This window comes from Phocoena sinus, chromosome 2 (assembly GCF_008692025.1).
Source record: "Phocoena sinus isolate mPhoSin1 chromosome 2, mPhoSin1.pri, whole genome shotgun sequence".
Classification (NCBI taxonomy): domain Eukaryota; kingdom Metazoa; phylum Chordata; class Mammalia; order Artiodactyla; family Phocoenidae; genus Phocoena; species Phocoena sinus.
The window spans coordinates 148321795-148338910 of NC_045764.1; the positions used below are offsets into that span (position 1 = coordinate 148321795).

Genomic DNA, 17116 nt, shown 5'->3' on the forward strand with positions numbered 1-17116 from the left:
GCTGCCTAGTATTCCATGGTATGACTGTGTCATTATTTATGTCACTGCTCCCCAGTTGACAGACATTCAGGCTTTACCAGCTTTGCTTCCTGTGAACAGTGGGAAAATCTAAGGGACAGTTTTTTTGAGGTACTCGTACAGCAAGCCTTGGTAATAACTGAGTTCACGTGTGTTGGTCTTCAACCGAAGCTCCTTTTATGTTAATAATCCACTAATGAAGGTAATCAGTTAGTGTTGGCATGAGCTCTATGAAAATACACAGCATAATGTGGGCTCTCGCCTTGCATTCCATCAGGATTAGGCGGGTCATTAGGGGACCTGTCAAACGCCCCTCCCCACCGTCCTGTTGTGCTGCTAGGCTACTCTCCAGGCTTCGAGAAAAGACTTCTTCCCTCTTCCTCTAAAGGTGACCCTGGATGCCTTTTCTTTCTTTTTGTTTTGGGGTTTTCCTTTCATGACCATCACAAACCTAGACACTCTCTTCTTTCCCACTTTTGAGTCTGGACTTTCAAAGTTGTTAATGCCAGGTCCTCTGGGTTCTCCTTTCCTGCCACCTTCCTAGCCCTCTGCTTGCTGGAAGACAAGTCTTGAGACACCCATCCTTGGTTTTGCAATCAGTTGCAAAAACACCCCTCATGCCTTCCCTAAATCCTGCATGAACAACCACAACCAATTCTCCCTATCTTCAGTGGCCTTTATAAGTGCTGTGTGAGTCGTGTTCTTGTAAAACACACAAGAAAAGAGGAATCGGGAACCACAGAGACGGCAGACTTAATGGGTGTGTAAATGAATATTAATAGTTCTGCTCCGTACAGCAGAGTCTGGTGCAAAGTCAGATGGGGTTCACATCCAGTGGATTTAAAGTGGGGCCCTACTGTTTTGTTGGGAGTAACCAGAATAGATGGCTGCCTTGTAATAAGCATAGCTGTCGATGTGCAAACTTACGATGATTAATGCCTTCTTGTTGATTTTCATTTCTCATTAGGAAAACTTAGCAAGACTCCAGAGGGCCTTTGCAAGGAAGTGGGAATTCATCTTTATGCAAGCAGAAGCACAAGTAAAGTAGGTGAACTTAATAGAGACCCTTTACAAAGGGAGAAACACTCTCTGGAAATCAGAGGTGGTGTGAGAGTGGGGGTTCCTTCCATGGCCAGCCAGCTATGGTTAGTCACTGTCTCTCTCATGATAGCAACTGAGTAGAAATCAAGTTCAGGATGGATAAGTTGCATCTCTGTCACCCATGGCACTCTAAAACAATTCCCAAAGCGTGTGTTTCAGCAGGCAATGGGGTTCCTCCCAAACGTAGAGCTCTGGTCCTAAGAAGATGTACCTAATTCCCAAGGAGACTTCCAAACCTTCTTCTGTGCTCAGAGACTAAAAACCATCAGACCCACTTTACTTGTTGGTCTGGAGATTTCGTCTTCATAGGAAAACATACTGGAGTTTTAGACAGGCCAACAAGTGGCCCCTCCACTGTATCTCCCGGGGGGAGGGGTTCAGAACTAATCAAAAATAAGGCAGAGAAGTCAGACATTTGGAGTCTGAAATGTCAGATTGTTACTGATGAACTAGTTATAGGACATGATTTTGGATCTGTGACCACAGATCTTTACCCTGGAATTAAACATCCTAGGCAGAGCTGGGACTCTTCCACCTCAGGGAAGAGTCCAGCCCTGTAAGTTTACTGCACGCAGAGAACAGGTGTCCTGAGAATAGGCTGACCCACACAGGGCCCAGAAGGGACCGACCTCAGCTTTCTAAATTTCTTTTTTTTAATTTATTTATTTTATTTATTTAATTTTGGCTGCGTCGGGTCTTCGCTGCTGCACGCAGGCTTTCTCTAGTTGCGGCGAGCGGGAGCTACTCTCCATTGCGGTGCGCGGGCTTCTCATTGCGGTGGCTTCTCTTGTTGCGGAGCACGCGCTGTAGAGCGCAGGCTCAGTAGTTGTGGCGCATGGGCTTCCTTGCTTCGCGGCATGTGGGATCTTCCTGGTCCAGGGCTCGAACCCTTGTCCCCTGCATTGACAGGTGGATTCTTAACCACTGCGCTACCAGGGAAGCCCCAGCTTTCTAAATTTCTTCTTTCAAATCTGCCAATAAGTTAAGTCTACAAGAGATGAAAGGAGGAGCAAGTTGGAGTGTTTTTCCCATATTCTTCCTTCCCAGCGAGTGTAGTGGAAATTCCTTCCTCTCTAAGGAAACAGGAGAAGTGGGTAGCAAATGTCCCCCACCACACAAACATGGTCATCAACCAGATCCTTTTGATTCTGGGAAACGGACTTGCTCAGGTGCAGTTCTCTCTTGTCCTTTCTAGCAATGGGCTCTTATTTAGCTTCAAGTGGTAATGGAAGAAATGGGACAGAGGAGGGGTGGGAAAGGGATGCTGAGCTGGGAGGAGGTGAGTACCTTTTCTCTGGGCGCCCCTTGCACCTGAGCAGCCCCCGTGGGTCTTCAGAGGACCCCCGGTGCCCTCTCTGGGCAGTGTGGGTGACATTGATCACAGGTACAGTCACTGGGTCCAGTGGGCCTCATGGTGTCATCGCTCTCCCCCTCCCTCTGCAGTCTCTACCCCCCACCCATGAATCCACAGGCCTGCCCACCACCCCGGTTCTCCCAGAAACCCCCGAGGGAGGTGGACACCAGACACTGGATGCTGAGCTGCGTCAGGAGGAGCCTTGGCCCCTGAGGAAGGAGAAAGCAGGAGGGTGGGTGAATAGGTGAGAAGGAGGCAGGATTGAGCCAGTGCACTCAGACGCCTCCGGGAAGTGAAGAGGAGGGCTGATTTACACTTCCGGGATCACACGGCATCGAATGTTATAAAAGGAGGGAAAAGTGCCACTTTGTACATATACGGGATTTCTCGATTCACTTTTTTGATGAACTCTGTGATTACATTATAATTGTGGGCCATTTAAGTACACAGTAACTCTCACAAAAATCACAGTATGACTTTATTTCAGTCAGTCCAATGTACTCCCAAGAGAGCCAAGAACCAGCAGTTACAAAGCAATTAATCCGAGTTACTTTTTACTTAGAGAGATAATATGAAGTAATACCGGCTTTTTTTTTTTTTAAACACTCTTATCTATGCGATCACAACATAAAGGATCTGTCTGTCTGTCTGTCTTGCAATTTGTACGTCCCCCAGCTGAGGCCAGAGATATTTGCCTTCTGGATCTTGTCACACACTAGGGTTATTACTTTGCTTTTAGGAAGCCAGATGGTTTAAGTGACTTTTAAAACACATAATTGCAGCATTTTGAAGACATTCCTACTGATTCTGAATCTAAAGCAAACTTGCAAATTTGAGGATGAAACACTACAAGCCTATATTCCTTCCCATAATCTGAATAGGCAGCAGTAGCCACTTTGATGCGGGGCATGTCGACAACTTATGCAGCTCTTAGTAGTCCAAACCTTAATAATTCAAATGGACAGCTGCATTCCTGAACCCTCATTAGGCTCACCCTGTTCTTTACACATAATTGGTCATTTGCAACCTAGTTGAAAACAAGCTCTCTTACCATGTGTGGGCTTCTTGAGGTTTCCTTGAGGGAACCATACACCCATATTGTACAGCTCTGCAGAAAGCAGGGACCACACAGGTGCCAAGAGCCCTGTGTACACTAAGCTCCTAAAAAAGGGAGAACAGAGCTGACACATGGGTCATGGAGGAAAAACAGAATTAAAGGCCTCTGATTTCCCCTTTTTCACTCTTTCAGGATTGATCGGAAAAAGGACAAGACAGAGAGGAAAATTTTGGATAGTCAAGAACGAGCCTTTTGGGATGTCCACAGGCCAGTGGTGAGGAAGCTCTGCTTAGTTCTCTAAGTTTTACATTTTCTCTCTTCCTTCGCTTAAAAGAAAAGACTGTCTTTAGCCACCAGGCGTCTCACTTTTAAGAAAATTGCTAAGCTTTGTGAAATTGGTTTTTGCCATTAATTCATATCATCTCAGTAGATTTTCTGGAATATATGTCAGTTCCACCTTTTAAAAATTATACATCCATGAAAATATGGAATTGGAAATGGGGAACTGTGGGAATTCCACCTGGGGAACTTTGGGCCCTGAAGTTTCCAGTCCTAAGTTAAGCAGTTTCCATTTCTACTGTCATTCAATTCCAACTTCTAGAATATTCTCTTTCAAATGAAACCGTTGTTGTTACGGTGGTTATGTTCTGTGAAGTCGCCGAGAACACTGAATTAGTGGATGCTGAACCATTACGTTATCCTGGGAGAGATACAGGGTTAGGTTCTTGCAAGCCTCCAGTCCCATTTTCATCAACTGATCAATACATAACCTTGTTTGAAGTGTGTTTCGGTTTAAAGACACCTTATTTAATGTATATTGTTGATCACTGGCATTGAACTGGCAGCCAAGAGCACTATAGCTCACGCCTAGATGGAGCTTATCTAACATACCTATTTTCTCCATAAAGCATGTCCCAGCCTTCCTGCACTTAGGAATGCTTGACAGCACATCAGCACTGGTCTTGGGCAAAATCACCAACAAAAACACAAAAATGTGTAAAACTGGTGCTGAATAGACTGTGCAAAGGACACTTGTTTGCAGCATGAGATGAAATAAGAAGGCACCTCACCGGGAACACACAGGTCTGGCAACTCAACACGTCTCCTGCTCTGCGCACGTCCCAAATGACCATGAAGGCACCAGAAGCCCCGACTTGGGGGTTATAAATAAATTTTAGCACGTAGGCAAAATCACAAATACAAAATCCACGAATAATGAGGTTTCACGCACTTCTAATTTCGTATTACTAAAATAAGTCTTACATTTTCCTCATGAAATGGAACTAAAACGAATAAGCTATGTCAACCTTCCTCAAGTCTGATTAAAAGCAAAACCAAAAAAAAATTCCCTATCCTGATAATGGAGTGGTTTTAGATGGTTAGGTATATGAAAGAACAAAGGCTCTGACTGAAGCCATCCACCAATTTAAATAATAAGTTTACGCTTATAAACTGTACACTGTACTCTCTGCTTATCATCCTTAGGTAATATGAGGTAAGCTGTTTTAATTCATATGAGAACTCTGTGGAGGAACACATACTGAAGGTGAAACACCTTTGTAAAAAAAAAGACTGTAAATGGCAAAATGGGGATAGTCATGTGTTATCTGTAATGGAAAAGATAAAGATTGGTTCTGATAGTGTCACTTGAGCCAACTTGGAAAGTATGATGTTCACGTAGTAATTTATATGATGATTTTTTTCTCTCAGCCAGGCTGTGTGAACACAACAGAAATGGATATCAGAAAATGTCGACGTTTGAAGAACCCGCAAAAGGTTAAAAAGGTTCGCTAGTTTAGCTGAATTAAAAATTCTTGGGATCACCCTTCCATTTCCGGTACTGTTCAAATAATAATTTACTATTTGTAGTTCTTCCCCGTTTCATCCTTTGAAACCATATCATTCATTCTACAAATATTTATGGAGTGGCTGGCGTGTGCTTGGCACCGTTCTGGCTGTGGAAATATAGTGGCAAGTCTTAACAAAGCCCACAGCCTGGTAGGCATGAAGCAAGCCAGCAGGCAACGGTGGGAAGTACAGGACGGTTCAGGAAGACCAGGAGGGTGCCCCAGACTGGGGGCTTCCCAAGGGTTTCTATAGCAGGCTCGAGGGTGCAGAGGTCTAAAGGGTAAGTAGCAGTTGGCTCCGGGGAGACAGCAGAGAGGAAGGGAAACATAAGGAACAAAAAGTAGGGCAACACCACAGGCGAAGGCCAGCTTGGTACTTTGACACAAATGCAAGTCTTTTAGCATAGCTAGATCTCCCAAAGTCAAATCACCATCTCACCCAACTGTGAATGAGCCAGTGATCATTTGTGTTTCACTATACTGGAAGGGGCAGTGGCTCTCTCTCCTCTATCAATATATATGTGACATGACATATATATCACTTCTGGAATTTACTTATATATTTTGTTCTTCATTGAGATATTGATGCCCACTGTATTATACTTTAATGTTAGTCTTAGAATGTCCCCATTTAGTCTTTAAAGGGCCCCCTAATTCTAATATTCCAGAATTTCATGGAGCCCACATGCACCCGGAGCCTTTCTTGATTTTATAGATTTCAGCTATAACTTGCACACCCTTCAGGGTTTTATTTCTTTCCCAGAACAAAGATTGTCTTTAATCTGTCTCTAACAAAAGGAACAGATTAAAAAGTAGCTATAGCTGTGGGCAAGTGGAAAATCTGTGTCCAGAAAACTGGTCAGTTTAAAAGGAAAAAATCAGAAACCCTGCCATCTCAAGTTTGTACCAGACAGGCATGTCATCTGCTGACAAACAGAAAATCTAGAGGGGCTCTTTATCTTCCTGCATAATCTTCAGGAATTGTTCCTGAACTTTCCTGTGTCTCAGAATCACCTGGGGCATTTGATGAATGTGCAGGTTCCCGAACCCCACCCATGAAGATTCCGATTCAGGGGGTCGTGGGTAGAACTCGGCAACGTACCTGTTTACCGAGTACCCAAGAGAACTCTTTGCAGGTGGTCTATGGACTGTATTTGGAGAAACACTGATACACAAGGAGACCATTTAAGCTCAATGAAAGGAAGGATTTTCTAATCGTGGTAACTCAAAGATGGACCAGCTGCCTCAAGAGGCAGAGTTCCCATTATTGGAGAATTTCAAGTAGAGGCCACTCGCTCATTGTCAGGATGTCGTGGAGGGGATTGGAAGCATCAGATGAGCGCTTGAGCTAGCTGACCCTTCGGACCCCCTTCAACTCGGAGGATGCATGATTCAATATTCTTGTTTCTTCTCTAGTCAGTGTACGGCGTGACTGAAGAATCCCAGTCGCAAAGCCCAGTGCACGTCCCCAGTCAGCCAATCAGGAAAACTACAAAAGAGGACATCCGGAAACAGGTGAATGAATGCGCTCTAAGAGGAGATGTGGCCAGCTTGAAAACCTTTTGAATGTCCACCTCTGGAGGCTGAGTGAGCTTTGAGTTCCTGGAAAGCACAGTGGAACCCAGCTGTGGGTGACTTGAACCTTTGGGCACTGTGTGTGAATAATTCCCGGAGGCTCGAGAAGACAAATTCTCCACCAAGTTACTCCAGCAGTTACTAGAAAAGGACATAAATGAGTTACCCCAACACCATGGGCTGACTGCCGTAGTCGGGTTTCCCCCAAGACGCTGTGGGAGCTGGAGGCAGGAGGGACTCATGTCACAGCGTCCTTCAAATTGTACTGCACTTCCAGAGTAAGCCAGCTCAGGACCACCAACTTTATTGCTCTGATTCAAAACGAAGGTTGACAGATAAAGCAAACCCTACCCACAATGCCATCTCAGCATTATTTGGTTCCATGTTATCCTCCTTCATGATGAGGAGTTAACTGGTCAACCCAGGTCACAGACAATGCCTAATTACATTACTGCTTTCCAGGGGTTCACTGGTAATGAAGTGACTTGACTTTACATTATGCTTTACTGGCTTCTAGGGGGCACCCAAAGGCATAAACTGTGAGGTGCCTTCCCTTGATAACTTTATTATTGAGTGGGGCAAAGGAAACAGATGTATGGAAAATAGCTACTCAGTGCCAGTTAAGTACACCAAGCACATGGACATGATGTAGGTGTGAAAGCTGGGTAGGAGATCACTGGAGGTTAGCCAAACCAGATCCTTATGGTGTGTGTGTTACCTCCATGCTGTTGCTAAGCTTTGTAGAATATATACTATATTTAAGTTTTCATTCACTTCTGGGTAAAGAAGATGTGGCACATATATGCAATGGAATATTACTCAGCCATAAAAAGAAACGAAATTGAGTTATTTGTAATGAGGTGGATGGACCTAGAGTCTGTCATACAGAGTGAAGTAAGTCAGAAAGAGAAAAACAAATGCTGTATGCTAACGCATATATATGGAATCTAAAAAAAAAAAATGGTACTGATGAACCTAGTGGCAGGGCAGGAATAAAGTCGTAGACATAGAGAATGGACTTGAGGACACTGGGGTGGGGGGAGGGGGAAGCTGGGGCAAAGTGAGAGAATGGCATGGACATACATACACTACCAAATGTAAAATAGATAGCTAGTGGGAAGCAGCAGCAGAGCACAGGGAGATCAGCTCGGTGCTTTGTGACCACCTAGAGGGGTGGGATGGGGAGGGTGGGAGGGAGACGCAAGAGGGAAGAGATGCGGGGATCTATGTATGCATATGGCAGATTCAATTTATTGTAGAACAGAAACACAGTATTGTGAGGTAATTATACTCCAATAAAGAACTATTTAAGAAAAAAAAAAAACGACTTAAGCTGTAACACAACACAGGAGAATATGTGATGTAGGCTAAATTGTAGAGTGTGTTTCTTAGTGTGGTAGGAATTTCCAAAAGGGCAAAATGGTTGCTGGAGTGTCAAGTTGGAGGGCTGGAGAAGTCTGTCCAGAGGAGGTGTTTGGATCTTGGTAGAAATACAGGTTTGGGGTTACTGGGGTGAAGGGGGGAAAAAATTCCAGTTTGGTCTTAACACTTCTGTTCTGCCTTTCCCCAGATAACATTTTTGAATGCACAGATTGACAGGCATCGTTTAAAAATGTCCAAAGTGGCTGAAAGGTATGTTTCCCCTTAATAATATTACTACTTTCTTCTAATTTAACAAAGGAGAAATGTTACAGTGTTATGGCTAACAAGTGTGTACCAAGAGGCAGACCACATTCATTTCTTAAACTGATGGGTGAAAAAACCACAGACCCTGTGTGAGTACAGCTAAGATAGCAGACCTCCCCTGAGTGATGTCAAGAAATGTTCTGTTGCTAAAGCTTTTGAGGGGGGTGGCCGAGGGACCTTGTCAATCAAGGAAGAACGTCCTTAAAAGCTACCTAATGCACTTTTACCTTCAGCCTCTTGATTAATTCAAATGGAATTGCTCCCTTTTCAGCTATAAAATGCCCAGATTCACTTTATAAGGGGAAAGAAATTACGTATGCCCTTTGAGGTGCTGGCAGCGCAAACAGGAGGGCCCTGGTCCATCAGGAGGCATTCCACCTCCACACACCATCAACCAGCCAACTGCATGGAATCAACTGTAAAGAAAATATTTGGGACCTCCAGCCTGGCTTCCGCCAGGGCATTTGTGCTACAATCTGCACCAGGAGCTGGTTCCACCTTTTTAACTCGTGGGAAACTCAATTTTGTCAACGAAACGGTCTGTGTTTGGACTCTCCGTGAAGAGGGGGGACCACCTGGGGAGTCTGTATGGAATAAATCTGAGCAGGCGACCCCAAGCTGAAGGTTTATTCATCCATATGCTACTGGTAAAGCAGTGACCAATATCTGAAAGCTCAAGGGCTTAAGCCGGGTCTTAGTATTTATTGGCTATAACAGTAAAGTGGGTCCTTTAAGCCCACCTCACACAGAGGGCTGGCTGTGTGTTCAACCTGTAAGCCTTTCTCTGCTGGCCCCTGGGTTCATCACATCTTCTTTCTAGACAAATAACGGCAGATTGAGGCAAAGAAAACTCCACACCCAACGCCAAACCGGAATTCACACTTTGCCCTCAGGTGGCCAAGGACATCCCTGGATATGGGCTCATCTCTTTAACGGCATCTTGTGTCTCTTCCAGGACTTCTCAGTAGTGTCACGATTGACATTCTGGGCCGAATACTTGTTTGTCGCAGAAGGCTGCCCTGTACACGATAAGATGTTTTGCAGCATCCCTGACTTCTACCCACTAGGTGCCGGAACCCCACCTCACAGTTTATGACAACCAAAAATGTCTCCAGACGTTGCCAAATGTCCCCAGGAGGGGACACAATCGACCCCGTTGAGAATCACTGATATTCCCATTTTCCCCAATGCACGTGCTTGAGAACGTTGCCATGGCTGCAGCTCACAACTAGGCGAGTGTTCTGGGGTCACAAGTTTTAGCCTGGCGGCTGGGGAGCCACCACACCCCATTAGCATAATGTGGGGCTTCCTGAGTACAGGCTCTCAGGTTGCTTTCTAGATCTCACTGTGGTTGCCTTTGTCCCAGAAGAGTGCTTGTTAGTGAGGTAGCTGGGAGGACCTTGATTCCATTGGTGTCATAGCCTGTGAGGAACCACAAGCTTCTTTCTCTGTGAAAAAAGGGAACAGAAATGGCTGTGCTGGGATACTGTGAGCGTCAGAGCTAGCCTTGCAAGGGCACTTTAAAGTCTGCAGTCCTAGGAGAGCATGCATGCGGGAGCATCTTTCCTGGGTCTGGTTGCTGGGGTCAGTGGTTTTTGAGCGTGATCATCCAGGTGAACGAGGGGGTTAAGAATGGAGATTCCCAAGCCGTAGTGCTAGGGAATGGATTTCAGTGATTCCGAGTAGGTCGAGGGACCTGCAGTTTGAATTCTCTGCGGTGGACTGACCAGGTCTCCGAGGATTTGGGAAGCCACTGCCCACCACTCACAGTGACCTGAGAGCTCACCTCAAAGGGGACACCCAGCTTGGTCTTATCTTTGGGGTGTAAGGAAAGATCCCAAACCAGTCAGCACGAGGGAGGCCAGCTGTGCAGGTGTGCAAGGCGGGAAAGGAGACAGCCACGGTGGGGGAGGGGAGCTGGACGCGCCTATTGTTGGTTTGTTTACCACGGGGTACCATCTAATTATGCTTGAGAGGCTGCTCACACTGAAGAGATTATTCATGCCAGCCCTGCACTCCTCCCTCCGCAGCTTGAAGCTTTCATGAGTCCCCACCCAGCAGAGACTGCACTTTATTCCCAGCAGCAATAACTGGCAACTTTTCAATGTGACACAAGGGTTTTTCATTAGAGCCACAAGGAAACCCCCAGATAGAGGAGGAGGGAGAGGAGACGGGTGTTAGCAGGAGATAAAGCAGCCTGGAGCCTTGGTCTCTGTCAGCAGCTCTGCAGGGGTGGAGACAGGGAGGTGGCACTGGCAGCTGGCCTTGGGTGCGACTGCTCTGCTCGCCAGAGGTGACAACTGAGCTATCTCAGGTGGGCGCCACTTCCCCTTGACGGATCTGGGTTCCCTGGGCCTGCTCCAGGTGATGGTGGTAATTAGCCAGAGGCCATCAGGCAAAGGACCGCAGCCCCTTGAGAACAGGTGCACATCGTTTTTCACTTAGTTCCCTGAGAACTGAAATTGGGGAGAGGGCAGGAGGGCTGGTGATCATAAAGGTCCAGTTCCAAAAAAGGCAAGAGTCAAGGCTGGGTCAAAGGGTGCAGCCAGACCCAGCTGGGAAGAGAAAAAGGAAACTTTGCAAACTGAAGGAGTAGAACAGAACAATTTAGGGGGTGGGTGCGGAGCCAGTCATCTGGGTTTGGATTCTGCCTCTGCCATTTTCTAACTGTGTGACCTTGGGCAATTTGCTTCACCTCTCTCTGCCTCTGTTCCACCTCTTGAAAGGGGAGAGAGCAGTAGTACTTAACTAATAGGGTTCACGGGTGAATCCACGGCAAGAGCTTGATCCAGTCCTTGACACAGCGCATTCAATGAATGCAAACGATTGTTATTATTTTCCAGTGTGGTGCTTTGGCAAGGAGCAGAATTGCATGAACTGGGTGTGTGGTGTCCAGAGGAACAGAGGGCAGGCCAAGGAATGAGGCTGGCCCTGCAGATGGCAGTTCTGTGTTAGTACAATTCTTCCCACCCTCTCTCTTTTCAGTCTCCAGCACAGAGAGCCCCGCAGGCTGCCGAAGGCTGGCCCTGCAGCCTGCAATCTGTGTGTCTCCCCTGGGTGCCTCCTATGGCACCACTAACCCGGCACCTTTGAGGAAGGAGGGGCCGTACGTGAAGAGGTTGGCTCTTCTGCACAGACTTGCTTGGGTCATCCTGATTTCACCTCTTTTGTCTCATTGTCCCCATGAGTGGTCAAATGTCCCCAAAACTGCAACATCATGGCAACCAAACTACATTTCCTGGAAGCAGCACAAAAGTCTGTCTGAAATGTCACACAATTTTTGCTTCAGAAAGTATGGTCCCTGCACACACAGATGAATTTTCCAGATGAATAATGCTTAACACCTTAAGCTTTTCATTTTAACTATGTTGAATGAAAATATTTCTTAAACATGCCCTTGCCTTCTTAAAGAAAAGACACTGCATTTCAGTTAAGTTTTCTGGATAACTCAGGGTGAGTGTTCTTATTTTGTGCTTTAAAACTCAGTCAGTGATCAGAATCAAGTGCCACAAAATGCTTGCCTTTCCCTAAACGGCCCCAGACCATTATGTTCTTTGAGTCTCTGTTTATGCTTTTTAGTTGCTGGTTTGTCTTCTTGTTCCCGTCAACATGGCTTATCTCCAGTAGCCCTTCTTCCTCGCTAAACAACTCCCATTTCCAACCTGTACCAGGCCAGGTGTATCAGTTAGCTATTGCTAAGTAACAAACTGCCTAAAAAAAATAAAGCCTGAAAACTGAGTGTCTTCAAACAATATGCATTTACTACTGGTCACATGTTTATGTGCCAGTCTGTGTGCTCACGTGTCTATGTACACATGTCTGTGTCCGCTGGGCCACCCTCTTGTCTGTATGCCTCCATGGATTGGGTTGGCTGCTCTACTGATCTTGCCTGGGATCTCTCACATGCTTGGTTCAGCTGGTTTAGGATGACCTCAGCTGGGACCATTGGGCAGTCCTTCTCATGGTCTCCCATCCTCCAGCAGGCTAGTTTGACCTTGTTCACCTGGGGATAGTAGGATTCCAAGAAAGAGAACAGAAGCATGCAAAGCTTCTTGAGGCTTGGAAGTGGCACTCTGACACTTGTGCTACATTTTATTGACTAAAGCAAGTCACAATCTCAGATCAGATTCAAGGGCTGGGGAAATAGACTCCATTTTTAAAACTGATCTACCACACCAGGAAATCAAATAATCAAGTTCTTTAATCTCCATCCTAAAGCAAGAGGAAAGAGTCTTCGTGAGGTGTGCTCTTCCAAATAACAGACAGTGAGCCTTGGGGCATAGAGTTTATTTCATTGTAGACTCTGCTCAGAGCCCCTTTTGGTCACTTATCTTACCTGTGTTTCCTCAGTAGTTGAAGATGCCATCCAAATAGATGAGGTCTTAGTCTTCTTTGCAAGAGTCCTCAAGGGGTCCACTTTTTATTCACCCCAGCCTTACAGCACTGGACAAACCAACTTTTAGTTCAAAATTGTCCGAAAAGTCTCTATATTTCGCTATGTTTCCCCACCCTTAGTGGCGCTGAGCTCCAGCCGGTCACTGCCTGGACCACACTGTACTGCACCACGTGGAAAGATGGCTTTGTGTCATTTTCTAGCTGCTTCTGTACTCGGCTCGTCCTTACCCCATCCCTGGGAGCCATTTGTGCATCACAGCTGACTGCTGAATTGAATTTTTACCATCACCTTGCTTGAGCATGTCTGAGATCACTGCTGCACCCTGAAATTGGAGCAGGTTCCTCCTCTGCTTCCTGACCCTCTGTGATCATGAAATGTAATTAATGAAATGAGATAAGACAGCAAGGGACTGCATACCCTAAGGGTCTATTAAAAACATGCTAGGGTGATAGAGGTCCGTGAACTTAATGTCTAATGATAGTTTCAGGGAGGAATAAAAGGGGCCCAAGAGGTCATTATGACATTGCTTTTATGTGATTCCAGACACCGCAGGGTCCTTGCTTCTCACGTTAGGTGATAGAAGAGAAACCATCAGAGGTAACACTGTAGCCAGGGCGACTGTATCCAGACCAAGATCTAGAAGGGTCACAATACCTGGCCTGGTATATGCTCTTCTTTCTGAGGGGCTAAATTCACCTCCATGTCCCTTCCCTCATCCCAAGTTTCTCTATTGTATATCTTTTCCCTGGGTGACCCATAATTAAGGAATTATTTCTTCATATTGTCTCTCCTCCCCATCTTCTCCCACATGAAAAAAAATAGATGAACGAATTAATGAGAACCGAACTTTCTTCTTCCGTGTCTGCAGTGCTGCTCTGCTTTTCATTCCTTCCTAATCAGATGCTCTTCCTACCTGGTTCCCTTTTGTGCATCACCATTTAGAAAGTGCATATATCAAAGGGTGTGCAAACACACTCTCCTTTTCACCCCTTCTCACATTCAGTCTCCAGGTTTCCTTCCCACTGAGAGGCCCCCAGTTTCCTAAGGAATCCGGTAGCACATTTGTGTTGTATTTCTAAAGTAAGAATGATGGTCACTATCCCATAAGGCTTTGTATTCCATGCCTTTGTTTCCCTTGACTAATCATTTCCCACAGCTGCAAGCCATCCCCCACTGCCCATTTTCCCTGGAGCCTAACTGTATCTTTCCATCTTCCCCTCACCTGCCTTGTATACCAGATCCCATATACATACTTCACTCTTGGGATGCTGTGTAGGGAAAAATCCAGTCTTCCTTTTCCTGTGTTTTTCCTTTACTCTGAAACTGCCACACTCACAGTACTTTTTGAAAAATTTTTATTGGCGTCTAGTTGATTTACAATGTTGTGTTAGTTTCAGGTGTACAGCAAAGTAAATCAGTTAAGCATGTGTATATATCCACTCTTTTTTAGATTCTTTTCCCATGTAGGCCATTACGGAGTATTGAGTAGAGTTCCCTGTGCTATACAGTAGGTCCTTATTAGTTATCTATCTTATATATAGCAGTGTGTCACAGTACTTCTGACACCAGATACGTGGGGATTTTTCTCCTCACGCCAGGCAATTCTCTGACACCAGCTGGGTGTCCTACAATTTAACTCAATTCTGACACTCTACCTGGAAATAGTATAAGATCCCACAAGTTAAGATCTCAATCCCGTAAGACAGCTCCCAACTCACTTCAGATGCCAGTCATAGTAGGTTCCCGGGTTACCCACAACTTCTGTCCAACTTGGCTACAAATCAGAGGTTCCCACAACCCGTTCCTTGGGTTTGATTAATCTGTAGAGTGTCTCACAGAACTCAGGGAAACACTTACTTACACTTACCAGTTTATTAAAGGATACAGACGAACAGCCAGACAAAGAGATACATAGGGTGAGATCTGGGAGGGTCCCAAGCACAGGAGATTCTGTCCCTGTGGAGTTGGGATGCGTCACCCTCCCCATGTAGATATGTTCACCAACTGGAAGCTCCCTGGATCCCATACTATTGGGATTTTTTGGAGGCTTCCTCATGTAGGCATGATCAATTATTAATTCCATGTCCAGACTTTCTCCCTTCTCAAGAGAATGGGGGGTGGGCCTAAAAGCTCCAAGCTTCTAATCATGGCTTGGTCTTTCTGGTGACCAGCCCCATCCAGGAGCTATCCATAAGCCCACCCAGAGTCACCTCATTAGAACAAAAGACTCCTATCACTCAGGAGATTACAAGGGTTTCAGGAGCTCTGTGTCAGGGACCGGGGTCAAAACCCAAACATTGAATGGGGTTTGCAGGGTTTAGAGATGGGAGGGGGCCATGAGCCAAGGAATGCAGCCTGCTTCTAAAAGGTAGAAAAGGCAAAGAAATGGATTCTCCCCTAAAGCCTCCAGAAGGAGCACAGTCCTGCTGACACCTTGATTTCAGCCCAGCAAAACCCACTTAAGACTTCTGACCCTTAGAACTGGAAGGTAATACATTTGTGTCATTTTAAGCCACTAAGTATGTGCCAATTTGTTACAGCAGCCATTAGAAACTAATACAGTACCCAATCTCTCCCTTTGTCTTAGAACCTCAAGAAGATCGAACTGCACATCCTCCTTTCTAAAGTGTGTGCATTTCCGAGTCCCTTGCTGATCAAAAATTCCTGTTATACCCCTGAGAGGTATATATGTAATTCTGATGATTCAATACATCCTACTTCTACCAATAAGACAGAACATTGAAAATACATATGCCCATATAATTTTACCGTTTCCTTTACCAAGCCTCTAACCAACTTTATTTATGTAACTGTACCTTAACAAAATAGCTTTTCCTCTTCCTACAGTAAATCTCCCTGCTGACCAATACTGGCTACCACTGGCACTGGCTGACTGATTGGTGGTCCTACTGACCTGAGCTGCTGCCTTGGTGCAGACTGTCGGGCGTTTCTGCAGGAAGTTCTTAGCTCTTTCTTCATGTGGTCCTCCACTTGTATCCTGGATACCTGCCTAGACCCTGCTCTGAGAAGGCAGGACGTAGGGCTAGGTCATAGGAACATCTTCATTCACGCTTAATGCCTATTACATAGTCATATCTTGTGCCCCTGTGTGGTTACAAAATCCCACCTCGGGCTCTCGACCACTTCTCTTGAACTAACATCTCCATTAAATCTCACCACCTCTCCTCCAACCGCTCCTCTGAATAGCCCCAAATTTCTCTAAAAGAGACCTGGCTTGTGATGCTCACAGCTGCTCTCTGGCCATTTCAGCCTCTGCTGCTGTGGGCTGGGCAGTGGACCGCTGCCTTCATTGCCTTTCCTGCAGCAGAAGGCAGCCGCGTGCAGTCTCCTCGAGTGCCCGAGTACAGCTGACTCCTGAGTAACTCGGGAGTTAGGGATATGACCATCACGCACTTGAAAATCCACGTAGAAAGTATAATTGGCCCTCCATATCCATTGTTCTTGGCATCCATTTCTGCATCTGTGAATTCAACCAATCGTGTAGTACTGTGGTATCTACTACTGAAAAACTCCGCCTACAAGTGGACCAGTGTGGTGCAAACCCATGTCGTTCAGGGGTCAACTGTACTCACCCAGCCCCTCCTGAGCCTCCCCGCTGTCCCCTTGCCCCAGGCGCTCATTCCTGGCTCCGGGACCTGACCTGGCTGGTTGGACCTGGCTTCCCAGGTAGGAGGCGTGGCCACGTGCAAGGTCTAATAAAACATAAGCTGGGGGGTGTGGGGAGGGTCTACTGGGAAAACCTCCAGCCTGTCTCACAGAAAGTCTGAGGCAGGGCGGGGGAAGGTGGGGAGGAAATTTTTTTTCCCATCCCTACGTTTTACTTCTGGGAAATCCACTTCTGGTTAAGAAATGTTTTTTCCTCATAACTTGTAACTAACTAGTTAGATGAAGGCCCAGCCTTTGCCTTGGGTTGCTCAAGTAGAAGTCCTTTATTAGAGACACAGGGTCACCTGAGGCTGAGGTCACTGAAACAGCCAGAGGCAGATATCCGGGAGGACAAAGGGGTCACAGCTGAGCAGAGCCCCATGGACTACACACTCCATCTCAGATTTTGAGAACAC

General features: G+C 46.0%; 1 protein-coding gene across 1 annotated transcript in view; it reads left to right on the plus strand.

The window, feature by feature from the left end:
* Nucleotides 1-17116, plus strand: part of RGS6 (regulator of G protein signaling 6) — a 581418-nt gene that overhangs the window by 489909 nt on the left and 74393 nt on the right. Inside the window, exons 8-12 of the mRNA XM_032624551.1 lie at nucleotides 986-1062; nucleotides 3723-3804; nucleotides 5241-5315; nucleotides 6794-6892; nucleotides 8523-8584. Of these exons, the coding sequence (XP_032480442.1) occupies nucleotides 986-1062; nucleotides 3723-3804; nucleotides 5241-5315; nucleotides 6794-6892; nucleotides 8523-8584 (395 nt within the window). The remainder of the gene's footprint in view (nucleotides 1-985; nucleotides 1063-3722; nucleotides 3805-5240; nucleotides 5316-6793; nucleotides 6893-8522; nucleotides 8585-17116) is intronic.